At 46.7% G+C, this 12,746-nt stretch overlaps 1 protein-coding gene across 10 annotated transcripts; it reads left to right on the top strand.

Moving 5' to 3' along the window:
- On the top strand, positions 6,160-12,693 carry CKMT1A (creatine kinase U-type, mitochondrial). Of its 10 annotated transcripts, none has more exons than XM_021074896.1 (11): positions 6,197-6,275; positions 6,844-6,899; positions 7,103-7,421; positions 8,035-8,233; positions 8,437-8,532; positions 8,916-9,137; positions 9,455-9,540; positions 9,668-9,791; positions 11,824-11,958; positions 12,131-12,256; positions 12,455-12,689. In XM_021074896.1, exons 3-11 carry the CDS (start codon positions 7,273-7,275, stop codon positions 12,566-12,568), a joined length of 1,251 nt encoding a protein of 416 aa, XP_020930555.1. In that variant the 5' UTR covers positions 6,197-6,275; positions 6,844-6,899; positions 7,103-7,272; the 3' UTR covers positions 12,569-12,689.

Below are 12,746 nucleotides of genomic sequence, written 5' to 3'. Positions count from 1 at the left end.
GCGTAGAGATCCAATGAGTGTTGGTTGCAAATGTTAACGGACTAGAGAAGGCTTGTCTCCAAGGCTGGAGACAAAAACAGCGACAGAAACAAATCAGAAAGTTAAGGGCTAGAACAGAGAGACTTATTTATGGATGGGACAAGAAAATGCATGGACTTGGAAGGCTGAGTCAGTGGATTTCTATCTCCCTACTCTGCTTGCTCTCACCCTCTAGACTTGTTTGAATCCTGGGCCTTGCCTTTAATAGCTGTGGAGCTTTGGACAAGTCACTGAAATTCCCTCAGCCTCTGTTTTCTCACCTGTAAGAGTGTGGGATTAGAAACCCTAATCACAGGGTAGTGATTATATGAAAGTATTTTGTATGTTTGTGTTATTACTAATCTTGCATCCTCACTAAGGTTTTCCTGGTTCAAAACAATTCCAAGTTCCCCAGTTCTTCTCTGCAACTTAGCACTTTTTCAGTCAAATGCCTCATTATACTGACCCCAAGTCGTCCCGAATGACTTGGACTAACCCTAAGAGAAAGAGATTCTGAAAAAGCAGGACCTTATGATCCTTCCCTGCCCACCCCCTGAATCCTCCACCTGCCTTTTGACTGTAGAAAAACTTTAGTCAAGGAGTAAGTTTAATCAGAGACACAAGAAAATGCAGAAGCAAAGGAAAAACAGTCAAACAAGACCAAATAATAATAGTCATTAAGACATTTAGTTCCTTCTCAAGGGCTGTAGATGATATTCTGAGCCATATCCTGTGAGCTGTTTTGTAGGTACTGAGCCCAACTCCCACCATGTGGAAAAAAGTTAACTACATGATGACCAGGCTGTAGCCATGACATGCTACCATAATTCTGAGAACTGGCCTCAAGGAAATGGCAATAAACCCACCCTGAAACTGAAGACTAACTGTACTTAAAACAATCAAGAGGACATTGATCAGACCAGCACATGACCAATCTCAAGACGACTGTCAGAGCTAACTGCTGTTTCTGCCTGTAGCCCCCCTCCCTTTACCTGTAAAAATCTCTTCATTGTCAGTGGGCAGGAGCATTTGGGCTTAATTCCCTCCCCTTTTCCCTTTATTTCGTAGTTGTCAGCCTACATACAAAATAAAGCGAACTTTCCTTTCCACCAACTTTGACTGTTAATTGACTTTAGAGCAGCAAGCAGCCAGACCCCATTTTTGATAACAATACCTCCTCATTACCTATTACAAACTCAAGAAGGCTGAATGAAGCCTATTTCCTATAAAAAAGAAACAGGATGGAATTCCCATTGTGGCTGAGCAGAAACAAACCTGACTAGTATCCATGAGGATGGAGATTCACAGACAGGGTCCTGGCTGTGGCTGTGGCTGTGGTATAGGCCGGCAGCTCTAACTCCCGTTTGCCTGGGAACTTCCATATGCCGTACCTGCAGCCCTAAAAAAAAGAAAATAAAAGAAAGAAAGAAAAGAAAAGAAACAGCAGATCCAGAAAAGACTTGTACTCAGGAAGGTTCCCACAGGGTCCTGCTGGGTTATACTATTTGGTGTATTTAATAATAATTATCATTACATTTAATACTTATAAAGCACTTTACAATTACAAGGCATTCTAGTATATATTATTTCATTAAATTGAATTGGATTGTTCCAATGGTTGAGTAGAGTCTATGTTTTCAGGAGGATGAGAGATAACTTACCTAGAATATATTTTAATAAGTTCTTTGAAGGACTAGTGCTGCAGAGGGGCTATGACCCTGAGCATGAATTAGTGTTACCTAAAAACTGGGTTTGCTTCTTGATGGGTGTCAAGCCAATAGACATAAGACAAAGATTGGGAGGAGGAAGGATTTATTACTTGTAGCAAGTAAGGAGAACACTGGGGATCTTTCTCAAAGCAGGGTCTCCCTGAATAGCAAAACAGAGGAACTTTTTTTTGTTTGATTGGTTGGGGGTTTTTTGCTTTTTAGGGCTGCACTTGCAGCATATGTAGGTTCCCAGGCTAGGGGTTGAATCAGAGCTGCAGCTGCTGGCCTACATCACAGCCAGAGCAAAGTGGGATCCAAGCCACTACTGTGACCTACACCACAGCTCACCACAGCCACAGCAGTGCCAGATCTGAGCCACATCTGTGAGCTACACCACAGCTCACGACAATGCTGGATCCTTAACCCACTGAGTGGGGCCAGGGATTGAACCCGCATCCTCTTGGATACTAGTTGGGTTTGTTTCCCCTGAGCCACAATGGGAACTATAAAACTTAAGCTAAAGGTATGTGCATATTTATGAAGGGTGTTGAGCAGGAGGAAAATTCAGCATAGAAGTGAGGCAAAGGCTGACAGTCCAAGCTTTAGTCAATTGAAGTCAAGAGGGTCAACATCATCATTCCATCCTCCACCTGGGTGGGAGCCTTAGTTTCTGCAGAACTCAAAGATGATTGTTAGGTTTATTGCTTGAGGAATAGGGACCCTGCCCCAAGGCTGCACTACAGTTTCTTGACTGTTGCTCCCTTGTTTCTGCTTTCCTTCCCTTAAAATCATTAATTACTGAGACCTGTCCAAGTGCAAGCTTTGAGGGGAGGCTTATATCACAAAATAACTTAGGTCAAAATGGGTTCTTAGGTTAAGAAAGCTATTCCTGGTTCTCTTGCTCTGGTAACCCCCAACCTATCTGTTTACACTCAAGATGAAACTGATCAAGACGCTGTGTGGCTCCTGAGTACAAATCCTTTCTGTGTTCCATATATATATATATATATATATATATATATATATTTTTTTTTTTTTTTTTTTTTTTTTTTTTTTTTTTTTTTTTTGCTTTTTAAGGCTGCACCTGTGGCATGTGGAGGTTCCTAGGCTAGGGGTCAAATCATAGCTACAGCTGCCAGCCACAGCCACAGCCAGAGCAACGCCAGATCTGAGCTGTGTCTGTGACCTACACCACAGTTCACGGCAAAGTCCTTAACCCACTGAGCAAGGCCCGGATTCCAACCCACAACCTCATGTTTCCTAATCAAATTCGTTTCCACTGTGCCATGATCAGAACTCCCTGTGTCCCCTATTTCTTATTTGTAGGAAGAAATCTTCATTCAGCTTCCTGGACTTTCCCTGAGTTCTAAGGGCAGGTTGAAACAGCTAGTTAATGAAGGAAGGGGAATGTTTTGGGTTTTTGTTTTTTTTTTTTTTTTTCTAATGACCACATCCGCAGCATATATAAGTTCCAAGGCCGGGGACTGAATCCACACTGCAGCTGTGACCTATGCAGCAGCTATGGCAACACCAGATGCTTTAACCCACTACACTGGGCTGGGGATAAAACGCTCATTTCCACAGTTACTGCAGTTGGATTCTTAACCTACTGTGCTACATTAGGAACTCTGGAGGGGAATGTAGAAACAAAGGAGGAACAATCAAGAAACTGTAGTGCAGGGAGTTCCCATTGTGGCTCAGCAGGTTAAGAACCTGACTAGTATCAATGAGGATGCAGGTTCAATCCCTGGTTTTGATTAGTGGGTTAAGAATCTGGCATTGCCATGAGCTGTGGCGTAGGGAGGCAACTACAGCTCCAATTCAACCCCTAGCCAGGGTACGTCCATATGCCACAGGTGCAGCCCTAGAAACTATAGTGCAGTGATTAAAGTAGGATCCTGGTTCCTCCACAAGGAATATACATAATACACATATACCTTTGAGTTCTCAGGACCTCACCCAGGTAGAGGATGGTATCTCTAGGCTGAACACAAGATTTCTGGAGCACCTCCCTGTTACATCACCACCAACCAATCAGAAGAAAGTCACAGACCCTGCAGCCCTCGCCCCAAATGTTGCCTATAAAAATTTTTCCCAAAGAAACCTTCAGAGAGTTTGGGGCTTTTTAAGCATAAGCCATCCATTCTCCTTGCTTGGCTCTATAATAAACTTTTCTCTTCTTCAAACTCTGACCTTTCAGGTTGCTTGGCCTCACTGTGCATTGGGCACACAAACTTATGTTGAGGAACAATACCATATATATCAATTACTTCCCAAATGCTGTAGGGTAATTTTTAAATAAATATTATTATTACATAAATATTATTATTACATAAATATTTTAAAATAAATACTAATTTATCAGTATGGTCAGAGGCCCATAGAGAATAAGAAAAGTGCACAAATACATGTCTTTTCTCAGTGGAGCTATTACTCACACTGGGTCAGCTGGGTTCTCCAAACTTGAGTGATTTCTCTATTCCTCTGGGCAAGTCTTAGTTTTCCTTCTGCAATTCTCTCTTTCTGCTCCTTACCTCTTTAATCTTTGTAAACATCGTCTCAATAAAATAACAGCCCTGCTGTTCTAGAAGATTATCTCCCTCCTTTACCTGGCCAAATGCATAGCATTCCAAGTAATTATGTTTGCTTACTCATATAGCTACTGAACCTAGGTAATGAGTCCCCACCACACAGGTGAAATATTTTCTAATGCTCCAAAAGTGACTTCACTCCAACCATAAGTAAATAAGTTAGGGGGTTCCCTGGAGAAAGAGAGCCAGGAATGGCTTTCTTCACATAAGAGAACCTATTTTAGTCTAAGTCATTTTGTGATCTAAGCCTGGTCACAAAGCTTGCCCTTGAATAGGTCCTAGTAATTAATGGAATGAAGGGATGCAGGAATGGAGAAAAGGCAGTCAAACAGTAATGCAGTGATATAGCAGAGTCCTAGCTCCTCCTCTAGGGATACATGTAATAATACATTTGAGTTCTGCAAAAACTAATGATGGAATGATGGATGTTGACCCTCTTGACTTCTTTTTTTCTTTTTTTTTGCTTTGCCGCACCTGAGACATATGGAGGTTCTCAGGCTAAGAGTTGAATAGGAGCTGTAGCTCCTGGCCTACACTACAGCCACAGCAATGTCAGATCCAAGCCACATCTGCGACCTACATCACAGGTCCTGGCAACGCCTGATCCTTAACCTACTGAACAGTGAGGCCAGGGATCAAACCCTCTTGACTTCTATCAACTAAAGCTAGGACTCTGTTGACCTTTGCCCCCCCATTCTATGCTGAATTCTCCTCTGCTCAAGCCCCTTTAAAACTTCTCCAGTTTCACTGTTCAGGGAGACAGTGCTTTGGGAGAGATGCCCAGTGATCTCCTTACTCGCTACAAGAAATAAATCCTTCCTTCTCTGAAACCTTGGCTTGGTTATGTCTGTTGGCTTGACACCCACCAAAATATGAACTCGGTTTTCAGGTAACACAACCACATAGCTCCACCTATTCTCTGATAATTGCTCTCTTAACAGAAGAAGGAACTGATGGACCCAGAAGAGAGGTGATTGGCTTTAGGATAGCCACAAACCAGGGAGGCAGGGAAAGGAATATAAAGGAAGCCTGAGAAGAAAGAGTGGAATGAAAGTGTAGGGGTAGAGTGGGGTCTCATCCCTGAGGCCAGAGGACAATGTGAAGAAAATTTCTCCTTGTCAAATATCCTCCCTTAAGATTTCCAAGTATCCTACTGCTTTGTGGGTACACCGAGATAACAAATGCCACCATGCCTACCTCACCTTAACTGACCCTCCATACTGAAACCAACACCTCTATTTCTTTCTTCTTCTTTTTCTTTTCCTTTTTCTTTTTAGGGCCACACCCATGGAATATGGAAGTTCTCAGGCTAGGGATGAAATCAGAGCTGCAGCTGCCAGTCTACACCACAGCCATAGCAACACGGGATCCAAGCCACGTCTGTGACTCACATCACAGCTCATGGCAACGCTGAATCCCTGACCCACTGAATGAGGCCAGAGATTAAACCCGCATCTTCACGAATACTACTTGGATTTGTTCCCACCGTACCACATTGGGAACTCCCCCAACATCACTATTTCTGCTCCAGCATTCATTCTCCTTCCTACCTGGACAAAGATCAAGTCACACCCACATCACACTTGAAGATAGGGGAACAAAGCCCTCTAAATCTGAATATGCACCTTTTGAGAAGAAAGATGAGAGGTGACCAGGAGGAAGGCAGAGATTTCTTCGTCACCGGTCACCAGTCACCATATGCCCTTGAACACCACTCCCCCTTACACTCTGGATTCAACCACATTAGAGAGCCAAGAGAAGAAACATATGTGGTGGCTGGAGACCTGTGCCAGCCTGTTCCATTCCTACACCTTGTCATTTCGCCACACCCTTACTTCACCTTACACTCCCCTTTGGCCCAGGAACTAGGAGCTATATAGAGGAGGGAGATGGGAGAGGAGGAAGAGGAAACAGAATTCCCTGCCCAACTCCAGCCCACACCCCGCACCACCAACAGGTAAGCAAGCTTGCTGAGAATACTCAGGTGTCCTGTGAGCAGCAAACAGGTACCAGCCCGGAAAAGACGCTGAGAAGTAAACGATCAAAGGTGAAGTAGGAGGTGGGGAGGGGGGTACAGAAGGGAAAAAAGTAGGGGATCATGAGGAATGGAGGCAGGACATAGCAGGGCTTCAGACTTGGGGTCAGGGTGGGGGTGGGGAACACAGCATAGACGGGATTCACGTTTCCCTGATTTCTCTCAGGGAATCTTTACACAACCTTGTAAGGAGAACACAGGTGCGACAAGAAGGAGCCTTGGTCCTCTTCCTGGTTCTAAGGGAAAGGTGACCTTGAGCCACTGGGTGTCTTTCTCCGAACCTGTGTGCTTTTCTCCGTCTTCCTCTGGTATTTGTGTTTATTCTACGGTTTCCTGGAGGCCACCTCCCCTGGGAAGATTGAGAAGTGGCTGGGGCAGGCTGACAAGCGAGAAGAGTTTGAGCAACGACACCCTTTTATACCCACAGGGTGACAAATCGTGTTTCTGATTAAACCGAGAGGCTTAGGGGAAGGGTGTTCGGGTTTCACAGGTCCCCTTGGGTGCTGTCCTCTACTTGGTGCTGAAATCTGGACGGCCTCATCTCAGGTGGGCCCATTCCCCAAACTAAAGGTGCAAATTCCCAGTGCCCCTTATCTACCTGGTAGGTGGTGTCTACCTCTGCCTCCGCGCACCTAGCGCGGTGGCAGGCGGGAAGGCGGGGCCTGCATGAGCCCCACCCCTGGAGACTGCAGCTCTAGCCTCCCTCTCCTCCGCCCGCCTGCCGCTAGCTCATTGCGCCTCTCCTGCAGTCAGGTCGGTATCGTCTTCCACTCCTGCTGCAGACTTCGCTCCAGCCCCCCATCTCGGCTCCAGCCTCACACCCAATTCCGGCTCTCAGTCTGCCAGTTTGCATCCTCCCTCCCGGTTTCTGCCTTGAGCCAGCTCCTGATCCGAGATTCCGTAGCTGGACCCTCAAACCATGGCTGGTCCCTTCTCTCGTCTGCTGTCTGCCCGCCCGGGGCTCAGGCTCCTCGCTTTGGCTGGAGCTGGGTCTCTAGCCGCTGGGTTTCTGCTCCGCCCGGAACCTATTCGAGCCGCCAGTGAACGACGGAGGCTGTATCCCCCGAGGTATCTGTGTTTCAGGCGCCTAGGTGGGGGGAGGGGGGAGAATGGGGATGGAGATGAGGACCTGGGCAAGAGACAGAGAAGGGCTATAATCACAGGGGCTCTGGAGTGGCGCTGTGCAGTCTGGAAACCTCAGTGGTGTGGGGGTGGAGGCCAAAACCTTAAGGCGAAAGCATTCCTGGGGACTTGGGACCCCGCACTCCCTGCCCTCAAGGCCAGCTCTGGCCTTTCGAGTTCTGGCTGCACCCACTCTGACCAAATCCCTAATTGAGAGACCGGGAACTATCCTTTCCGCTCTCCTCCATCTCCTTTCCTGCTGTTCTCTCGCGTTTCCTGAATTCCCCTCCTTAGTCTTTCCCCTCCCCCATCCCTAATGTTGTGTCCTGGGGAGCAAAGAACTGAGCAGATCTGGGAGCACTGAGCCCGCCAGCCAGAGGAAGCTAGAACTGTTGGGAAAGAATAGATCCTGAAAGTCCATAATGAGATTATCAAGGTTTAGCCTCCCTCTAATCTCCCCTCCTCCCAAGGAGAAAAGCCAGACATGCTCCCAGCTGACTGCACTGGGTCTAGGCCCCTTGTGCCCTCCCTCCATGGTTACTGGGTACCCCCTCCCTAGCGCTGAGTACCCAGACCTCCGAAAGCACAACAACTGCATGGCCAGTCACCTGACCCCAGCAGTCTATGCCCGGCTCTGCGACAAGACCACACCCACTGGTTGGACGCTAGATCAGTGTATCCAGACTGGCGTGGACAACCCCGGCCACCCCTTCATCAAGACTGTGGGCATGGTAGCAGGAGATGAGGAGACCTATGAGGTAGGGGGACCCCAGAGTTTCCCTGGTGATCCAACTCATCCTCCCAGTAATCCCAGCTCCTTTCCCATAAAGACTCCTCACTTTCCCTTAAGAATGGATTGTCCATACTCATGTTTTCTGACCCAGTGAAATCAGTCTACAACTAAGGCCTGGGAAGAGATTGCCTCTCCTTAACCATCCTCTCCCTTTTAACTCCCCCTCAGGTATTTGCTGAGCTGTTTGACCCTGTGATCCAAGAACGACATAATGGATATGACCCCCGGACGATGAAACATACCACTGACCTAGATGCCAGCAAGGTGGGTCAAATATTCCACTTTTTGATTTGCATTGCCTTACTTATGTATAATATTCTGTTTCTCCAATCCCTTCAGCCATAATTATTCCCTGACTCATAGTCATTATACTGCTGAGCTTTTAGTCTCACTGTGGGGAAAGAATTGTATGTTAAGGAACAGCAGATGTGGAAAGGAGAGGGCAGATGAGAATGGCCGTACCCTAAGGTGGGCAATTTGAGAGGGTTCAAAATGCCCCTTCAGTTGGAGCACTTGCCCCATGGGCTTCTCCTTTCAACACAGGCAATGAGGAACCCTCTTGTCCTTAAAGTCTCTCCTCCCCTAAGACCCTCAGCCTCCCATCCACTGTGTTTCTGTGGCTTATATTAATTTCTCTTATTCCCCAGATCCGTTCTGGCTTCTTTGATGAGAGGTATGTGTTGTCCTCGAGAGTCAGAACTGGCCGAAGTATCCGGGGACTTAGCCTGCCTCCAGCCTGCACTCGGGCAGAGAGACGAGAGGTGGAACGTGTTGTGGTGGATGCCCTGAGTGGCCTGAAGGGTGACCTGGCTGGACGCTACTATCGGCTCAGTGAGATGACAGAGGCTGAACAGCAGCAACTAATTGATGTGAGGGGCCTTAATTGGTGGGATGGCCAGGTGGAAAGAAGAATCAGGGGAGACTGGGCCAGATGAGGTAGATCGGCTTTGAGGAGCCCAGCGGCTACTATGAGGGCTCTTTTTTATTTTTTTTTTCTTTTTATGGCTGCACCTGTGGCATATGGACATTCCCAGGCTAAGGCTGAATCGGAGCTGCAGCTGGGGCCTATGCCACGACCACAGCAACACCTGACCAAGCCATACCACACCAGATCCTTAACCTGATGAGCCACAACAGGAACTCCAACTATGAGGATTCTTAACCCAAGTCTCTTTCCTCTTCTTAGGACCACTTCCTGTTTGATAAGCCTGTGTCCCCATTGTTGACTGCAGCAGGAATGGCTCGAGACTGGCCAGATGCTCGTGGAATCTGGTATAAGGCTTACCTTACCTCTTTTGTCCCTTCGCCCTTAGAAGTGCCCTTTTTTTCCCCTCTATTTCCCCCCCCCCATTCTTGCCCTGCCTCTTGATTGCTGTCCCTCCCTCTCTCCTGCCTTCAGGCACAACAATGAGAAGAGCTTCTTGATCTGGGTGAATGAGGAGGATCATACACGGGTCATCTCTATGGAGAAGGGTGGCAACATGAAGAAAGTGTTTGAAAGATTCTGCCGAGGCCTCAAAGAGGTTGGAGAAGGATGTATAAGGGAATTAGGTGGGAGGACTTGAAGAAAAAAAGAAGACTAGAATAGGCAGACTGACCAGATAACTTGTCAACCAACTCAGGGCACTTTTGATAGTGAAAGGGATCCCCACCAATCACCCTAGGGCAACAGGTATAAATCAGAACTGTCTAGGGAAAACCAGCATATATATGGTCACTCTAAGAGTAGGAAGAGAGAATGTCAGGAATCTAAAGTCCAAGGAAGTTAATAAAGTTGTTGCCAGATAATGTAAAGAAGGAATAAATAAAATGGAAGGCAATGGTTGGAGAGAGTGTGTGCAAATAAGGAAAAGATTTAAGCCAGGATAAAGAGTGAGAGATTGGTATGTTCATGGTTCTAATGTAACCGTCCAGTTCTGAGCCAAGGTATGCCTTAACTCTTGGATTCTATAATTCCTGCTAAAGTATCATGTCTAGATACTAAGCTGAGAGTGAGTGGGAAACCAGGGAAGGTGGAAGATGGAATGGCCTAAGGTCCAGAATTTGGCTCTACATGAGGGGTTGAACTGACTCCTCAATTATACATGGATTTGGTCTACATATTCAACTCTAGATTAGAAATCCCCATAAACCAAATCCTTATTTCATGTTCTCACATATACAGTTCTATTTTTTGTTTGTTTGTTTTTGGCTGCACCCACAGCATGTGGAAGTTCCCAGGCCAGGGATGGAACCCATGCCACAGCAGCGTCCCAGGCCGCTGCAGTGATAACACCAGATCCTTAACCTGCTACATCACAAGGGAACTCCTATACAGTTCTACTTTGAACTTGTAAAGAGAGCTCCTCTTTTAGATCTAGCTGGGAAGTTTCTATTATTATTAGCATGTAATAGATAACATTCTGACTGTAAGTGGGTAAAGGAATACTTTTTAAATGATATGCTTCAGTATTCTCATCTGTAAAATTGGGATAGGAGTTCCCGTCATCAGCACAGTGGTTAATGAATCCAACTAGGAACCATGAGGTTGCGGGTTCAATCTCTGGCCTTGCTCAGTGGGTTAAAGATCTGGCATTGCCTGAGCTGTGGTGTAGGTCACAGACAAGTCTCAGATCCCGCGCTGCTGTGGCTCTGGCGTAGGCCAGCGGCTACAGCACCGATTAGACCCCTAGCCCAGGAACCTCCACATGCTGTGGAAAGCGGCCCTAGAAAAGGCAAAAAAAAAAAAAAAAAAAAAAAAAAAAAAAGACAAAAAAATAAAAATTGGGATAATAAGACTTCCTACAGCTTAGGTTGTGGGGACTGAGATAATGCAGGCAAAGTGTGTGGCCCATAGTAAGCATTCACTAAGTGTTAGCTTCCATTATTATTCTAGATGGAAAGTTCCCCTTGTTTGGCATGTACCATATCCCCCTATGCCGTGGTACCCCCTGTTCTGGTTAGGTAGTGGTCTTCATGTCCCTCACTCTGGCAGATCTCCAGTCTCTTCAACCTTAATATTCATCTTCATAATTAGAGTGCTTAAGTGAAACCAAAACAGGGAGGAGACTTCCCACACTCCTCCCCCATGGGCTCCTCTCCATTTTCACCTTTCTCTCTCTCTCTCTCTCACGTGTTCTTTCCACAGCTGAGGCTCTCTTGCTTCTTCCTGTTGCAAAGCCTACGCCCTCATTACTCTTATTTTCTGGCTGAAAGAACCCTTCCAAGCTCTAGACTCACTTGCAAAGATGTCAGTGCATGCAGAACTCATTGAATAATCAATCCTTTCTCAGTTCACCACCTCCGTTCATTTCTCTAAATCATCCTTAATGCATCATTCCCTCAAGTCGCTTTTCTTCCACAATCTTATCTTTAGGGATTTCTGACATCAAAATTACCTTGTATGCATAATACCAAACTATTTCCTACAAAAAACAAAAACAAAACATAAAAGCAATATCATTCTTTGAACATCCCATTTCTGGTTCTAGACATATTTCTAGAATTCCTGTGGGTCTAGCTAAGGAAGGGTTCACATAATCCCTAACTTCACTGACGGAGCTTTTGTGAACTCAGGTGGAACGGCTGATCCAAGAGCGTGGCTGGGAGTTCATGTGGAATGAGCGTTTGGGATACATCCTGACCTGTCCATCTAACCTGGGCACTGGACTTCGGGCAGGAGTGCACATCAAGCTACCCCTGCTAAGCAAAGTAAAGGAGATGTGGGGGTAGAGAGGGGTGGGAGGGAGTGGGCACTTTGGAAAGGAGCAGACATTGGGGCTAAAGAGTCAGGGGAATGAGCTCTGAGCAGGCTCCAGCCTCTCAGGTAGGACCAGTGTCTGCCCCTCTTGATCCTGCCCCCCAATCTCTATCTCCCCTTTAGGATAGCCGCTTCCCAAAGATCCTAGAGAACCTGAGACTCCAAAAGCGTGGTACTGGAGGAGTGGACACAGCTGCCACAGGCAGCATCTTTGACATCTCTAATTTGGACCGACTGGGCAAGTCCGAGGTGAGATCTTTAGGGATTAGGGATGGGTCTGTGGTGGGGTTGAAATGACAGTGAGTGAGTCTCAGGAATGTAATAGAATCTGAAATGAAATTCAGGTTGAGTGGGGAGGAAGCTGGAAATGAGTTCCAAGGGCAGGCAAATCAGTGCTAAAGAAACTCAGGCTGTGGGAGGCAGAAATCAAGGATGAGGGTCCTTCAGGTGGAGCTGGTGCAGCTGGTCATCGATGGAGTAAACTACTTGATTGACTGCGAACGGCGTCTGGAGCGAGGCCAGGATATCCGCATCCCTCCACCTCTCCCCAACAAGCATTAAATTCCATCCCCAGCAGATGACTCCCAGGACCTCTGCCATTCTAGTCATGGCCCATTCTCCTTGCCCTGGGTGTCCCTTTCCCCCTCACTCCCTCTGTCCTAGTAAAGACTCCTTGCCATGCTCTAGCTGTCTGTGTTATTTCTAATGGAGGGGTGAAGAAGACATAGTCTCCAGGGGA

Source organism: Sus scrofa, chromosome 1, assembly GCF_000003025.6.
Source record: "Sus scrofa isolate TJ Tabasco breed Duroc chromosome 1, Sscrofa11.1, whole genome shotgun sequence".
NCBI classification, from domain to species: Eukaryota; Metazoa; Chordata; class Mammalia; order Artiodactyla; family Suidae; genus Sus; species Sus scrofa.
Note: the sequence above shows the minus strand (reverse complement) of the source record. Positions and strands in the feature narration are given on the sequence as shown.